This window comes from Parasteatoda tepidariorum, chromosome 7 (genome assembly GCF_043381705.1).
Source record: "Parasteatoda tepidariorum isolate YZ-2023 chromosome 7, CAS_Ptep_4.0, whole genome shotgun sequence".
Lineage (NCBI taxonomy): Eukaryota > Metazoa > Arthropoda > Arachnida > Araneae > Theridiidae > Parasteatoda > Parasteatoda tepidariorum.
This window is the reverse complement of record NC_092210.1, coordinates 24,433,406-24,451,741: the sequence shown is the minus strand read 5'-3', so window position 1 is coordinate 24,451,741 and position 18,336 is coordinate 24,433,406. Positions and strand designations below refer to the sequence as shown.

At 29.7% G+C, this 18,336-nt stretch overlaps 1 protein-coding gene across 4 annotated transcripts in view; it reads left to right on the top strand.

Moving 5' to 3' along the window:
• Nucleotides 1–18,071, top strand: part of LOC107439674 (uncharacterized) — an 88,879-nt gene extending 70,808 nt beyond the window's left edge. For all 4 annotated transcript variants that reach the window (XM_043041242.2, XM_043041241.2, XM_071183190.1 and 1 more), the window contains 7 exons: nt 1,507–1,588; nt 4,512–4,715; nt 8,404–8,584; nt 10,517–10,677; nt 12,127–12,279; nt 15,994–16,114; nt 17,464–18,071. In XM_043041242.2, the coding sequence (XP_042897176.1) occupies nt 1,507–1,588; nt 4,512–4,715; nt 8,404–8,584; nt 10,517–10,677; nt 12,127–12,279; nt 15,994–16,114; nt 17,464–17,646 (1,085 nt within the window). In that variant the 3' untranslated portion in view covers nt 17,647–18,071. The remainder of the gene's footprint in view (nt 1–1,506; nt 1,589–4,511; nt 4,716–8,403; nt 8,585–10,516; nt 10,678–12,126; nt 12,280–15,993; nt 16,115–17,463) is intronic.
• Nucleotides 18,072–18,336: the final 265 nt, after the last annotated feature.

The window sequence follows — 18,336 nt, the reverse complement described above, 5'->3', positions numbered from 1 at the left end:
CATCTTGATTCGTCTGAATTCGATTGAAGTTTCAGAAATGCGCTCAAGATTGGGACAGTTTTACGAATCATTTCTCAATATTATAGCTTCATGCAATATTCTGCGTTGTTCGAATCTAAAGCATAAACGCAGATAGCATTAATCACATATTTATTTTGTTAAGCAATACAGTTTTATGTATTGCGTACTTAAAAGAATTGTCAAAACGCACCCACTTAATAGATATATTTAGTGATTAATATAATTTATTACAAAATCAAACAAAATTGTGTCTTAGTTGTCAACAGTTTCATTTCTCTGTTGAATTACTTTTAATTTACTTGCATTCGGTAGCTGATGGAGACAATTTACTTAAACATGAAGTTAATTAGATTGCTACCCTTCATTGAAATGCGTGAAATAACTTCCTTGTTTGCAGTAATGGAAAAAGTAAAGCATGATGTTTTAATTTTAGGTGAAGTTAAATTCTCCCTCTTTAAGGTATCGTCTAGATTTCAAATGCATAAACAAAGATATTTAAAAATGTTGAAAAGAAAAAAGATTTTTGATTTATTTCTTATGATAACACATAATTAGTAGTTCTTGATAATCAGTTATAATACCCATTAATTTTAATTTTTTTTTATTTTGCTTAAATCTTGACAAAGGGAATATTAGAAATTTAAGCTTATTATTTATTTTTACCTTGAAAATTTTTGAATATCTATTTTTAACTTTGGATACATTTCTATGTATTTATTAATATTCACTCACAACTTGATAATTTTTTTTACTTACTTAATGGAAGTAATTACAGTTTGATATAATACATAATTATACTGATAGTAAGAAATTCCAGATCAAATAACTGTAAAAAATACCGCAAAAAAACACTCTGAGTACCGGGAGCTTTTTACATCAGAATCCATTTTTTCCGAAACATGCTACGAAATAAATCCGACTCACCGTACTTTTTATAGTAAAATCGCTGAATCACTCTAATAAATATTATTATATAAATAGATTTTACGGTAAAATAGGTTTTATTACGGATGATGCACTCAAAGTGCCTGTACTTGTACCACGTACAGTGTACCACTTAATTTGAACCTACATTTTTTATAAGTGTTTCCTTGTCTTCTGGATAGGGTTCAAAGTTACAGAGTTACGGAGTTGAACGTTGATCGTCGTAAACTCAATATTGGGTTAGGTGTTCAACAACGATTATAAAATAAAATAAAACGTGCCTTGCTATTGTTTCAAGAATGCTTATTTCAGAAACATTGTTTTATGGTTTTGATAGGTAAGCAGCTTCAGATGTTAACAAGCTGTGCAACTTATTTTATAATGTTGCAGTGAACTTAACTATTTTATTGTCTTAAGTTTTTCTTCCATTGATTTTTCGACGATTATTTTTAGGGTACATGTCAATATTACTTTTCTTTAACATTAGCTAAAAACACAAAAAGCATTATATGTTATCATTGCATTTTGAATCCAAAAGTGTTAAGTACGTTTTTTCCTTAGCTGAAGAGAAACCTGCTGAAATTACTGTAGATAACGGGACTGAGTTTTCGGATCGCTTCGATATAAAGGAAGAAGTTGGAAAGTAAGAAAATTTTCATCCTAATTTGCTCAAAAGAAAAATAATTAACATTCTGTTTTTTCTGCTTTATGATTTAAAATTTTGAATCAATCTATTAATACCGGGTTGTTTTATGCTGTACTATACACATTTGTGTTCGTAGAATGATCACATTTTTCAGTCACCTTAACTCGATTAGTTTTAAATAAAGTACTCTAAGATGTTTTTTACTGATGCAATTTTTTTTAAAAATAAACTGCCAATCATTTAACAACTTGAGTTTTTCTTTTAACTCAATGAATACTATGAACCGTGAAGATGAAGCTTTTTTTCCTTGTTTAAAAATGAGATAATGGCTTAGTTTTTTCTTGATTTTTTTTATTATTTGTATTAATCGATTTGGTACCTCTTGTGGTTACGGGTAAAATATTTCCGTCGCTGATACAACATAACATAAAATTTTCGGGAAAGGAGAAGCTGTTACAGTTAAATTTAAATATTAATTTTACTCTTTTTTTTTCTATTAAAACCAATCATAAAACCGTTATGACTGCATTAGTTCTTAGAAGAAGACATAAAACGGATGTTGTTGTATTGGACAAATGTAAAAGAGATTTTTAAAGCTGAGGAAGTGGTTTAACCTCGTAAAATTATTGTACCAAAATAATTTTATTGTTGATTGATGGCAACAATGTGGATAAAACATGGCGATTAATTTTATTGGAAATTTAATTTTTTTTTAATCTTTGGCTTGGGGATTTATTCACATTAAAGTAATAAAGATTTTTTTTTATTATTATTATTTGGTATTGATACCATTTGGAATTGATATTATTTTGCATTGATAAAAATAATTTTAGAGGCTTTAGTATTTTGTTTCAGAGCTATAAAATAATTTCATAATGCTTTTTATGAGCATAAATTTTTTTGAGACCTAATTCTCTATGCATATCCTAAACTATTTCTGTTTATAGCTGTATGATATTAGGCAAAGTACTTATCGAGTACTTTGTTTTTATCGAGAAGAAGATTTATAGAAATACGGCGAGAAATGATTTAGAGCATTTTTGAACAGTATTTAACTTTACTGTACGAACGTATAGGTTAAATTTATCACTAATTTGTTGATAAAAATTAAAAATTGGCACTTCTTTGGCGTAAAGAATGGTTTTCTTTTTAAATTTTTAAAATGAGTTTTTGCTTTCTGAGAGGTCCGTTTTTTATTTACTACCAAAAGATCCCGTGGGTAGGTATTTTTTTCTCCATAAATATGTCGAACATGAACAGGATATTAACCGTAATCACAATCAGTAATTGCTAAAGCATGTTCTTGTTCGAAGCAATTTTACTCACAATAAGAATTATTAAACAAGGTATTGTGGTAAAGTGTAAAAAATTATGGAAATAATCAAACAGTAACATATCCTACAAACGAAATGAAGTTATTTTAAATATTTAATTTATTTTTTAATTCAGACCAACACTTATAAGGTTGTCATGATATGAACGTTTTTTAAAGGTTGTTAACTAATGGAAATTGGTAAAACAGCGTTTATCAATATAAGTTTAGTTTATGAAGAAGCGGCGGCCGTTGTTTTCAAAGGACAGTACCGCTTTCCCAACTTAAATGTGCGTAGGCGTACTAGTGACAGATGGCAAGGGAGAGGACATTTCAGCTGCATCGACTGATCAAATATCACTATTTTCAGTCACATTCCTAAGGTCGTTTTCAGTTAATGTCTTTTAACAAGATTAATACTTAAGGCAACATTTTTTGCTTACGATGCGAACATTAACGACTTGATAAGAATTAGAACTTATCAATCCTTATGTGTTCTTCTTACTCGATATAAAAAAGAAATGGGAAGTGTAAAACTAAACAGACCATAAAGGATAACTGCGTTTTACTATATGGTGTTGGTACGTCATTCTAACTGCGTCACAAAAGTATGTAAATGAGAGAGAATAAATCGCTGATTGTTTTAAACTCATCCATATATTTACAACACCAAAACAACAGAGAAAACGAATATAGCATAATTTTTTTAAACTTTGAATTAGGTATTTACTTTTCAATGCCCATCTCGGAAAATGAACTTTCGTCAATATAGGTGTTGGCCACTCCCTCAGGGTCATATTATTAGGTGGCCCAACGTTGCTCCCAGAATAAGGACAGATAGTACAGAGAATGAAAGAACACCCATGCCTTGTCCGGGATTCGAACCCAGAATCTTTCTGATGTAAGGCCAGTTCTCTGATTCCTCCACAGTCTGGTCGGTCATTAGGTATAATTTGTAGAAAATTTTTTTGTCAACTCACAAGAAAAGGAAGGAAACAATATTAAATGGTTACAAAGTCAAAAGAATTACGCAACAATAAAAAATGTTTTAAAAGTTTGCATAAACCTTCGGATATCTGTTAACGCGTTGAATGCCATGGGGGTCACCGGTGACCGGCACTGAGTTTGTTCGTAGCTCCACGGGGGTCACCGGGAACCGGCGTCGCCAAGATTATTAGAAACACATAATTCGAGTAAATTTTTAATGCTTTTAATTTTATTTAACATTATTATCGTTACTAAAATGGTTTGAAGAAATTAATGCAATACATACTGAGAAAATCTTTTTGGCCAGACGAGCAAGTCATGTAAAATTAGCGTGGCATTCAGCGTATTAAAGGTTGCACCACACGCAAAATTACTTTGGACCATAATATATCCTTCTAAAATTCTATAAACTCAATTAAAAGTATTTTCAAAGAAGGCATATGATTAAACCGAATATTGTAAATGGTCACAGATCGTTATTGTCATTCAATTTCTTTGATAAATTATGTTTTGCAAAGACATCTCCATTAAAATTTTCCTGCCTCCATTGGTAATTTATCTTTGTCATCTATTTCCCCTTTTTTTCTCCAAATAATTAAAAGTTAAAATTGACATCCTTAGAGGACGGTTTGGAACTGTGTACAGATGTGTGGAGAAATCGTGTGGACGTCCTCGAGCTGCAAAGATAATTCGCTGTTTGAAGATAAAAGATAAAGAAAAGGTGAAGCAGGAAATAGAGATAATGAGTAGGCTTCATCATCCCAAACTCATGCAAGTTCTGGCTGCATTCGAGAGTGGTCGGAACATGATCATGGTTATGGAGTAGTAAGTTATTTTTGGATTGCTTATGGAACTTTTCATGAAAAGTTATGGTCTTTATGGAATAATGTTTTCGAGGATCCATTTGATCATAGTTAAGCGATCCTGGACACAAAAAAAATGTTCCAAGGAAGTTCTTAGATAAAATGCAAAAAGTAAAACTTGTGAAAATTAAAGTATTAAAAAAATGTTTTTCATTTACTGTGTTTTTTTTCAGAAGTACACATTTAATCTACTAGATCAAGGTGTTTTGAGAGTTTGCAAAACATCAATGGCGTTAATGCCTATATTGTTGGATCTTTTTTGATGTGCATTAACTTCATTAGGAAAAAGCCTTAGGAGAGAGCAGTGGCTCCCAAAAGGTGGTCCGCGGAGCCCTAGGATTCCATGGAAGGATGACAAGGGTTCCGAGAGTTAGGATTTTTTAACAAGCAATATTGATATTTATTTTCAACCAATAATCCATAATTTATTTAATATTTCGCTTAATAATATGAACTTCTTTAGGTAAAATGCAAATGAAAAAAAGTAACAAAATTTTTAAAAAATATTTTTTTTTTCAATAACCAATATATTACTTAAGTTTTAAAAGGATAAAGCATTTAGAAAAATTTGATAAGTTTCTCTCATCGAGTTTTTCAAATCAAATTAAAATAACTAAATTCAAGAATAAAGAATTAAGTTTTTCTGATAACTATGTATTTTCTCATCACCTAAAATTTTTCTAATTTCTTTTTTAAAAACCATTATTTAGCCTATTTTATTCATTTACAGCATATGTATACACCAAGAAAAAAATTCATATGAAATATTTCATACTAAATATTAAATAGTTTCAAAATAATTAAGTCATTTTTTTCAGTTAGTATATTCTCTGTTGCTAATGAACTTTTTTTTCTTACTTTAAAATATTTTAACATTAATTACTTTAATTTAGCAATAAAAAAAGCTTTATTCTGTTACTCTATCTTTGAGTAATATTATTTTTCTCAAAATTACTGTTTTCTAATAATTGTTTCCCAAATAGTCAAATAATTATTGACATGTTAAAATTCTACAGACGGTTTGCGTTGCATGACAATCAATCTAGTTCAAAAAACTAGGTGAAAACTATTAACTTTAATAAGTTAAGGTGAATTTATTACGCTTACAAAAGTTGCTGTTTATTATAATAAGTATAATTTAATATAGCGAATTACATTCAAATTTCTATTATTTATCAAATTCAATTGTTAACAATTGTTTACTTAACATGTTAAAACATAACATACATTATAATGTAACATATTGTTAACTTAGCAAGTTACATACATAACATATTAATTATCTATAACATATGAATCTGAAACATATGTAAAACTTTAGTTTATTTGAGTAATAAACAAAAAAAAGTATAAAATGTAAATTTAAAAATGCAAATTATATTAGAATTTCGATTATTTATCAAATTCAATTCTTAACAATTGTTACATAGCAATAGCCAATTGTCATGCTCAGTGGGTTAATTTAACTCGTCAACTGCGTCAGATGATTACTTAATGGATGCATTTAAAATTTGAGGCATTTTTGATGTCCGACAAAAAGATATTTTTTATTATAGAACTTAATAGCCTGTTGGCTTACAGTGGCGCTCACGTACTTAAGGACAAGTCTTTATGAAAAGTAAAATCCAAAATTTAATGTTCACGCATAAGTTTATTGAATTGATAATTATGTATTGGAACAAATAACTTATTTTCAATATATTTTCACAATGAAAATCATTTATCTAACTATTATACTTAAATTATGTAACATTTTAGAGAAAATATGCCTTCCGCATACTTAAGGACAACAAAATAAATATTTCTTAATCGTTAATAAAATTAATAACAATGTAAAAAATGTAACAAAAAATAAAGATTTGGAGCTAGTATTTAGTCGGTAAGCCTTTTGCGGCAATTACTGCTTCACAACTACGAGGCATCGAATCTACTAATCTTTGACATCGCTCAGAAGGTATAGCTGCTCAGGAGTATAAATCACCTAAATTGTTTGGTTTCTGCTGTCTCACATATTTATCCACATCTATCCACAGCATCTCGATCGGGTTGAGATCTGGTGATTGGGAAGGCCACTGCAAAACCTCAATTTTCTGGCTTGACAAGAAGGCCTTCGCAGTTTTGCTCGTGTGCTTTGGATCATTATCGGCTTGCATGATTGGTTTTCTTGAGCGAAGTTTCCTGTAATAAGGCAGACAAACAGTCTTGATAATGTCCACATGCACATGCTGATCCATGATGCCTTCAATTTTGTGAATTGGACCACATCGTGAACTTGTCATGGCACCCCACACCATCACCAAGCCGCCTCCACCTTTTACAGTTGATTTTGTACACAGTACATTAAATTCTTCAACGACTCGACGCCTCACATAACTTTTGCCATCAGAGCCCATTTTGTTGAATTTCGATTCATCTGTAAATATAACTCGATTCCAGTCAATCGATGTTCAATTTCGGTGTCTTTTTGCAAAAGCTAATCGATCTGCTATATTCTTCTTTGACATCAACGATTTTTTCCTATATACGCGACCCATAAGCCGAAACTCATTTAAATGCCGTTTGATGGTATTATTGCTTACGCGCTTGCCTGTTAATTCAGCGAATTCTTTTCTGATGTCCGAGGCGGTTTTGTGACGATCAACTTCAGAAATTCGATGAATAATTCGATCTTCTCGTTCGGTAGTTTTGCGAGGACGTGGTTTTCGGGATGCTTTTTCAATACTTTTGGTCACTTGAATAGATTTCAATGCTTGAAAAACTGTTGTTTTTGATAATTTTAACCGCCTACCAATTTCTCTAATGCTTAAACCTTCTTTTCTCAGAGTACCTACTCAACCTCTCTGTTCATTGCTAACATTTTTTCCTTTACTCACTTCTATTTTTTAATCTTGATTTCATTATTCATTATGTGGGAATAATCATTTTAAAAACAAATCTTTAGATGAAATTATTACTTCTGAAGATTTTTGAATTTTCGAAAAATGAGTATTTTTAACTTTGTCTGGTTTGTTACAAACTTTTTAAAGTTACTTATTGAAGCTTAATTTATTAATTGTCCTATACAAAGCACCATTGTCAGTGAAACATGTTCAAGCCATGATATCCAAAGCTTAAAATGTTTACACGTGGTAGTAAAAAGTTTGATTAAATAAAATTGTCCAGTTTTTAAAATTATTTCAGTTTCAAAAATGCCTTAAGTTTTGAAAATCACCCTACTCTACCCTAAAAAAGGCTCCTGGTGAAAATACTGTACTGTATCGTAATGACATCTCTATAATTTTGGTCAATAAAACCAATATATGCGGTTTTTAAACTATTCAGCTGGCAATTTTCTCGTTCGCAAAATAACGATTTAGCGGAATTTCTGGTTTTCAAAATTATAGTCCCCATTACCCCACATTTAATAAAAAAATACAAAACTTGAAAAGCAAATTTAACCGAATAAATAGTTTTTATGCCATGCTTTAAGGTGTTATGATAAAAGTTACCAAATTTTATTACATATTCTAGAACCATATTTTATTGTTAATTTTACCAAAATGTTCCCATCGTTCCATTTTTGGTGCTCCCATGGAGCCAGAAACACGGTAAATTTTACCATATTTTGACCATACTTGCACAAATATATTAATGTTTCTTTGTATTAACAGCATTTCAGGTGGAGAACTATTTGAGCGTGTAATAGCTGATGATTTTATCCTAACTGAACAAGACTGCGTCCTCTTCATGAGACAGATATGTGATGGAGTATCTTATATGCACAGAAACAATGTCATACATCTAGATTTGAAACCGGAAAATATACTTTGCAAGACTAGAACATCACACAAAGTAAGGAGTTTTTTTAAATTGCTTGAAATAGCTGTATTAAACAAACGTGTTTGAGATGTACACTTAAAAAGTTTATTATAGTACCGAACGTATTTATTTCTTATTTTTTTGGAAAATAACAGTCTTTTTGGGAATAGTAACACATTTTGTTTTCAATTAATATTTAATACGTCTTTTTCAAACCCAATTTTAGTTGTTTTAGCATAAAAATATTTTTTCTTGGGATTTTAAAGTTTTTAGCGATTTTTTTTCCATCCCTAAACTGCATTTGAATCAATATATCGCTCATGGGCTGCAACAGCGGCACAACGCAAAAAAATCAAGTTTTGAGACAAGTGGGTTTAAAGTTTACATTGCTAAGCAAAATGCATGAGAAATGTAGTTTGCTTAAACGAAGATTACATTCAAGTTGAATTGTGAGTTGTGCTAGTATTGCTGCTTAAAGGAATGTGTATTTTCATATTTACAACGGTTCTTAGTCCAAAACGCATGTTTTTTGAGTTGTGCTACGATTGCAGCCCATGAGTAATATAAACGATAAATTTTTTTAGCAATCTTTTTTTAAAGATCTGGTGGGTTTTTTGGAAACTTCTTAACCTTTTTGATTTTGTCTCTCCTTTTTGTCTTTCTTCCTTTTCCTTTCCTTTATTTTTTGGAAACATGGCAAGGAGCCAAATCTTGTTGAAAGTTCCAACTTTGCATAGAAATCTCTAGTTTCATTCTGACATCATCCGTTTTATCATTATTTTCTTATACTAGCCAGTTTATTTCAACAGAAACGTTTATATGAAATTATTTAATAAAAAAACATCCTTAAGCATCTTCTTTTCTTAAAGTTGTTAAATTCAAAAATTTATCTTTGACACGAAGTACTCTAGCTAGTGTATTAAGTCATAACATTAAACGCATGTTATGAATGTTAAAAACGGTTTAAATAAATTTATTCATATTTAAGATACGTGTATAAAACTTGCTAATTTTTTGCATTGTATATTTTAGTATATTCCAGCAATTTCCCTTTCTAATTATATAGCCTTCTCATGCATAGCAACTTACTTTGTTCTTGTTTTTAACGCTAAAGTCTAAGAAAACTTTGCATTTTTAATTTCTACTAAAGCATGTAAAATTAAGATTACTAACTTCGCGAAACATATGAACTAATGAATAATTCATAATTTAAAAAAGAATCTTGATTTGCTTAATTAAAAGATGAAATCATTGTTCAAGTACTATTTTTAATAAAAGAGATGTTTTAAGGAGAGAAAAAATACACGTTTTCCTATTTTCTTTTCTGTTCATGAATCAAATGTAACGTAAAAACAATTATCTAATGTTGGAACGTAGTAAAAATTTTTAAAGGTAATTTTAACGCTTTCGTCGTAAAAAAATAGGAGTATCGAGTTTTGCATTCATATTTTAACAGCAAATAAGAGTTTTATTTTAGCTGTAAATAATTGCTCTATTATTGTATGTAATTGTACTGTTTTTCTGCTTTCAGCACGGTATTTAAATAAATGCATTATCATCCTAAACAATTAAATGATAGTTGCATATGAATGGATTAGCCTGTTTCATGATACAGCATCACTATATAATATTATAGTGTATGCTTTAAAAGCTGTATATATGTTTTTACTATCAATGTATATTAATTGTAACTCTAAACTTTGCATAATATTTGTTTTTTTTTGTTGGTATTTTCCGTCCATACATTATTGTTTTATACTTAAAAAATAGATTTAATGATTGTCTTTCTTACCAAAATAAAAATAATAATAAATTAATAACATTATAAATAATATAAGATTTATTCATATTCACATAAACATTATACTTGTTTACATTTAAAGGCAGTTCGTTGTAAAAGAGGACATTAAAATTTCAAGTTATTTGGAAATAAATATAACTAAACGAATTTTTTCTTTTCCATAGATAAAAATAATCGACTTTGGATTGGCCAGATTTTACAAGTCCGAGGAAAGTTTACGTGTTCTTTTTGGTACTCCTGAATTTGTTGCACCAGAAGTTATAAATTATGAACCAGTGTGTCCTTCAAGTGATATGTGGAGCGTTGGGGTCATCTGTTATGTATTGTAAGCATAAATATTTTTAAATTCGTCTACACGAAGAGATCCATTTTTTTATTATCACCACATTGCTAGATGAGCAATACGAACATGCACGCAGGAAAAAATTCTGTTAAAATTATCGATTGTGCTTTATGGTAATGACATTGGTTTAAAAACTCATCATTCTGGTTCATAAAACCTAAATGTACAATATTTAAATCATTCATTTGATAATTTTTCCGTTCATATGATTACGGTTTACCGCAAATACTGGTTTTCAAAATTTTAGTTCTTATTGCTACACATTTGGTGAAATATATGAAACTAAGAAGCAAATTTAAGCAAAAAATAGTGTTTATGCAATGCTTTAAGATATGATAAAATTATCCAAATTTTACCACACTTACCGAATTTCATTACATATTGCAAAACAAAATTTTACTGTTAATTTTACCCAAATCATTACTAAACCACTTCGGCAAAAATTAGAGTATTTTGTTGTTCTCATAAAGCCAGGTACATGGTAAATTTTATCATATTCTGATAGTTTTAGTCATATTTGTTTTCCTCAGTTTGTAAAGTAATTACTTGGCAACAAGAGTTTGTACACCGTTGATTAAGATTAGCGAAAAGAAATAGTAAGATGTCTCCATTTGATATCTTGACAAGAAAGATAATTACCATGAAATTTACTCTAGATAGATTTTACCCACCTTAACGATCGGTCAACAAGTCCTACCACTGAGCTAGATCAACACTGCACATTCACAGAGAACTACTACTTACTGTGCACATTATTGTTGTAGTTAGGCAAAAAGTTGAACCAAGTGAATAGGACTTTAAAATTTCATTATATTAATGTATTTAACTTTCTTCTGTTACAACTATACATTTCAAAAGAAAAGTGTGCGAAAAAGTAAATGAAATGAATTTTTAGGTCGTCGAAATGATATCCCTTATGTTTTTGCATGATTATTTCATAGAACTATAGATTCATTTTCTTATACCATAAATTTTCTGATCATCTTCTAAATTTACGGAACAGCAGAGCGAATATGTTCACAACTTTAATCAAGTTTCCATAGTGATTACATCATGAAATTAACAAATCCTGATGACATCATGAAATTAACTTACCCTGATTACATCATGAAATTTTCTTACCCTGATTACATCATGAAATTAACTAACCCTAATTACATCATGAAATTAACTAACCCTAATTACATCATGAAATTAACTAACCCTGATTACATCATGAAATTAACTGACCCTGATTACATCATGAAATTAACTGACCCTGATTACATCAGGAAATTAACATGTAATTAACAACGAATTCATCACCCCCCCCCATTATCACTTATTCATTTATTTCTTTAATGATTATTTTATCTCTAATTTCTGCAATATAAGATTGTTAGTTGAATTATAAAAATTTCTTTATCAATTTTTTCCTTATTTTATTTTTAGAATTTCAGGACTCTCACCATTTATGGGAGAATCTGATACGGAAACGTTTGCCAACATAACGAGAGGAGAGATGGATTTTGACGATGAAGCTTTCGATGATATTTCAGAAGATGCTAAGGACTTCATTTCAAAACTACTCGTCAAGAGAGTCAAGTAAGTTATGAGAAAAACGAATGCTTCATAGACATAGAAACTATAAATTTTTTTAGAGAAGAATATCCGCAATCATATGTGAAATGAAAAATACTGTATTTTAAAATTTTCGCCAAAACTGAAATGAAAAAACAAATCAAAATTACCTAGTAAGTTTGAGGGGAAGAAAAATAATGTTTAAATAACAAAAAAACGATGACGTTATCCACATATGGCGAAATATTATGAAGGACAATCAAACTAATTATAATATTAAAAGCATTAAAACGTAGTTAATTCTAGCGGAACTAAAAGACTATTATAATTATCGCATTTTCTCTGACAATTAAACTGGTTTTAATGCCTTTAAAATAATTTTTCTCTGTATTAATGATATCTATAATGATTCTTCAGATCCAGATAAATTTACTTCATAATAAGTTGATTTTGATTTATTTTTGACGAGGATTCCAACTTATATATTTATTTAGAGCGTTGATCACATATTACCTTTCATAAATTCTACATACTTTCATTACTGATAGTTTATTTTCTAAATTTCTCATAGGATGAATTTGTCGAAATTTTAATGCAGATATAGAATTTCTCTTTAAACAATTAAATTGGTATGTAGGTGACTGTTAAGGTACTAAATGTGGACATTATTAATAATAACTTTTTTTGGTGAATATGATTAAATTTTGTCCATTATTCATAGTAACCAGTTATAAATAATAGTTGCCAATGAAACTCGGTCTGAGTGATTAATTAGGCATAATTTATTGAAACTTCAACAGTAATGTTATTTTTATGTGTCTTGTGCTGTGATGATAAATCTGTCGTTGTAGAAATTAGTAAAATAAAAATAAAGAAATACGGATTCTTAATTATGTTTCAGTTTAAAATATAATAGCTGTAAAAGTTGATAAGTTTATATATATATATCATATTTATTGAAGAAAGATAATTTTCGTTATGTGGAGTTCATGGAATTTACTATCCATAAAAGGTATTAAGGAAAATATTAGTATATGGAATACGACCATTATTAATAATCACGTTTTGTTATTTATAATTATCGATTTAATCGAGGGAAGTGGGTGCCATTGCCTGGTATACCCCACAAAGATGTGTTTTTTAAGTTAGATACCTTAAAAAACAAAAACGTAAGAAGAATCTGAATAAATCAAAACTGTCTAGCTCAAAGTGTTCATCCAACAAATGAGCAGCGCACACAAAGTGAGGGCGCCAGAATCTCAAAATAAACAAGCAATTGACATTGTCTTACTGTTCATGTAGAAAATCACGCATGCGTCTCTTTAACAAAGTGCGTAGTAAATTATTGCATTGACCAAACTTCATTGATATTTGTTAATAATTACAGATAAATGTGATAATTTCTGATACTTGGTTATTAATTAAAGCCGCTGATTATTAATATTAATGATTTAATGACATTTACAGTTACGTAAACACCATAACAAGGCAATTAAGAGAAAAGAAATTAATAAAAAAAATTGTAAATAAAGCTATAAAATAGTTTGGTGACCAAAATTCTCAAGGTAAGTTTTACTTTAAAAAGAAGAAATCAATGCAAATTAAAAAAAGATAAATAAAAAGAATGAATGAACTAGTAGCTATGAATAATGCAAGAGCTAAACATATACAGGTTGTTCAATTTTCAGAACATTTGTCAGAAGAATACTTAAAATGGGGGTCAAAAATTTATGCTTAATTGATACAATCGAAACTTAACAAAAGGAAGAAGATGGGTGTAAAAATCTGCTTTTATCCAGGTTGGAAATTGAAGGTTGCAGACGTCATGAACTTGAATAATCATATCATTTTTTAACTTTCAATTTTTCCATGCAATAAATCAGGTTTTAATGTTTTTATTCCTATCTCTCTCAATACTGATTCATAAGATTTCGATAGTGTTTTTGATATATTTTTTTATTTTCTGCACTGTTTTAAATTATGGTAAATAGTTCTGGCCCTCTAACTGCAGCATCCGTAAAATCCGTTGATTAATTGCTACATTTGCTATTTTTACCGTAAAATTTTATACCGTAATTTTTACAGTAATATATATTTAATTACATTAATTCAATGATTTTACATAATTTCACTGTATGTATCATTATGTAAAATGGCTAATAAATGTTTCTAGTGAATATTTTACTGCAAAAAGTACAGTATATCAGGGTTTTTTTTTGTTCCTCAAAATTTTACGGTAAGAATGGATTTTAAAGTAAAAAGTACATTACCCTGCGTACCGGTATTTTTAACCATAATTTGATCCGGAATTTTTTACAGTAACATGCATTCAATTACACTGATTCAGTTATTTTACATAATTATACTGTAAACATATACTGTAAGCTAAAATTACTAATAAAAGTTACTAGTAAGTATGACTATAAAAATTACAGAATATATTTTTTGTTCCTTAAAATTTAACAGTAGAAATAGAATTTACGGAAAAAAGTACTGGCAACCTGTGGGCTGGTATTTGTTACTATATTTTGATCCCGAATTTTTTGTAGTGTAACTTAAATATTAATTTATGACCATGGATATTGATATTTTTTATTTCCTTTTTGATAATTTTAAAATAAAAACTAATCTCTGTGATTATGGAACACTTCATGTCAATTTTGAAATAAGATTAACTCATCAGTATTTCTGGGTGTATACTTAGAAAATTTGAAAAAAAAAAAAAAAATTCCGCCAATCTCCACGTTTGCAATTTTGCTCTCGTATACATTTTCTTTGATAGAAGCCTGTAGTTCATATGTTGTATGGTTCTGAATTTAATCTGAATTACAAATGCTAGGCACTGAATGAATGGTTTTTATGATTTAATCATTTGAATTTTAAACAGCATAGTTAAACGTTTACAAGTATTTCAATGCAGACCACCCATTTCTTTTAGATTAACATACTCCCAGAAGGAAAACTCTCACTTTTGTCGATTCAGCTATTCTTTGAGCAGTACTTCGTCAATTTTGGGTATCTTTTTGTCTCAAAATCACGTGCTTTGTAACGAAACTAGAACTCAAATTTGGGACGAAAATGTTTTCTAAATTGAAAATCACATCGTAGCGTATTGTGTGAGATTGTTAACTGGAATAACGAAGCTAGGATAACGACTATACAATCGAATATATGGCGACGAATTGTCTGTCCGGATTAGTTTGGTGGTCAAGGAGTTGGCCTCGTACGAGGAAGATCCAAGGATCGAACCCCGCTTCGGACATAGGTGTAATATATCTCTTTTTTTCCCCTATGTGTCCTTGTTGTATTCTATCTATATGGTGTCCATATTAAAGTAATTATTTTAAAAGTTAGATACCTTAGGCAATACGAGGGATTATTTTGATGAAAAAAATGACAAAATATTTAATTTTGACGAAATTAATTTCGAAATAGTGATGATAGTTATTTCGTCACTTTGACGAAATATTTACTCGGAGCATATATATCATGAAACGATTTTGTCAAAAACGAAAAAGTTTCGTCATATTTTGAGCATCCATTTCTTACAATGCTATAGGGAAGGAGCTTCTTTGCAGAAAAAGGCAAGCTCTTTTCATAACAAATTTAGGAGTCAAACATAAAGTTTAAGTGAATTATAAAGCCTTACTCAGTGTTTTTTTTTAAAAATTTATGCAAAATATAAAGTTTTTTTTTACTTGAATGGTGAGTCACATTTAAAATTTCATCCTATTTTAGAGCTCGAATGAGTGCCGAAGAGTGCTTGAAACATTCTTGGTTGGCGACCGCCACTTCAGTTCAAAAGCGACCATTGTCTACGGAGAAATTGAAGCGTTTCATTATAAGGCGAAAGTGGCAAGTAAGTGGATTAATACCTATATCATTCTGTAAACAACTTATATGTGTCTAACTGCAGACATGTCTTTTTTATCTCATTTTAAAAGATTTATTGCTATTTAAGCGTTCAAGATTGTATATAGCTAATCAGTTTGATCTTATTTTGACTTTTTAGTGTAAACGGTTATTTTTCTTTTTTGCTTTTTTAAGTAAACACTAAAGATAATAAAGGTAAAGCTCACTAAATGATACAAACATGGAAATAAATGCTTAAGGTATAAAGTAGGATATTATGAATTCATTTTATTAACAAAAAATAAGTTTTGATTTTTTTAAACACAGTTTATTTATTGCTTTTAATTTCTTTTGTAAGCTGTCGTAATTGTGAAAAGTAATTTTATATAAAAATCTATGATTTTGAACATATTGTCTTTTTGGAAGCATTTAAATGCTTCTCAGAAGAACTTACAGTGTTTGTTAATATGTTACATACTATTTCAAAAAAAAAAAAAAAATGACCGACAATTTGAAAAATACGGGAAGAAAGAAATACACGGTGTCTGGGTTTTACTTTTAAATGTGTCAAAACTAGCTACGACTACAGATGGCGCTTTTGTTTTGAAAAACTATAAGACACAGTTTTGTTGCTGTATGTCAAAACGTTTTAAATGAATTGTTTGCAAAGGTGTTAGCTATTTTGTCTTCAGACTTCGCCAAGTTTTTATTTCACACAGTAGTTACTTTGAATGATTCGACTGTGTTGATAATGAGTTAAACATTCTTAGAATTAAGAACTCAAGAGTAGTCACCATTAGTAAAGATGTTGTAGGAAAACTTCTGGAAAAGGCCAGGGCCCACCCAGAGCTTATGAGCCACTTAAGAAATGATATTTTGAAAGCATTTCTTAATTATTTTTCTAAGTTGACAGCTTTATTTGTTGATGTTTGTAAACCTTTTTTATTTTGAATGAGAATTGATTCTTTAGTTTTATAAGACAACTCACTTCTTACTCTATTTGTTTTCCTTTATTTGATTTTTAAAATCATCGGTCATGCTGTAACGCTATTGATCCTTAAAAATTTCAAAGTTTAGAAAATTTAGATTAAACATTAGTTGATTTTTTTTAAAAGTTCCTAATTTATAATGATCGCTATCCCAGAAACTATCCATTTATTTCAGCCTCGTGTCCACGGAGACTTAAGACATGACGCGATAACGTGATTTCTTTTTAAAATTTTCTGTTTACCATAAAAAAAACAGTCACTTTTTTTGCTAATAGCTTTTTATTCTAATAACATGAATAATTTCTGAAATTAAAATACTTTTGCATCCAATACAATTCTAATTTTAGGGGTATTTTTTTTATTGTAGAAATCGGGAACAGCCATCCGAGCACTGGGACGGATGGTATCCTTGTCCCGTTCTTCCATCGGCAGTAGCTGTGATTCTCCCCTGGGTTCTCCCATCAGCTCCAGATCAGGGTCATCTAGGATATCTCGAAGTGAGACCGCGGAATCCGGGGAAAGCGACATTTTCCAGGATCTCTCAAGATGACCTACTCGATGACCGATTTAAAAGGGAATGCATAAGCTTCTACAGCGTGGGGAAGCCATCAAGTTCAGTGACACCCGCGCTTCTAGTTAAAATGGGATATTTTCGAAACGTATATATTTTTTTTAAAATAAAAAATCCACTTCTGGAATCTATATTGTAGTATCCTGTTTGATGTGTGACGTAACTGTTGAGAAGTGTGCTTCGTTTGATGCTACTGCAGAAAGAGCTTGGGATTTCTTGTTGCAACTGTTTGTATTGTCACGAGACCTTCGTTGTATGCAATATATCTTGTTTGATATGTGATGTAACTGTTGAGAGTTGTTTCGTATACTACTGCAGAAACAGTTTTCAATTTACAACTGTTGCTTCAGTTTTAATGTCATATTTTAATTATTGAACTGTATTAAAGTAACTATCGTTCCAAATCTGACCGTGTTTATTCAGGGCAATGTATGTCTTTATGTGTGTTGTTTTTAGTTACAACGAAATAGACAAATATGAGATGTGAACATAAAAATAATTTCTTATGAGGAAATTTTGCTTCATTTTCTACTGATCATTCAAAACAATTATTCAAATTTTTAATTTACGAATGTAATTAAATTACGTAACATTACATCATTAAGGTTAGCTTCAAAACTAAATATGAATTAACTGTCAGTATTACTGTACGGGAAACTTCAAAACTTA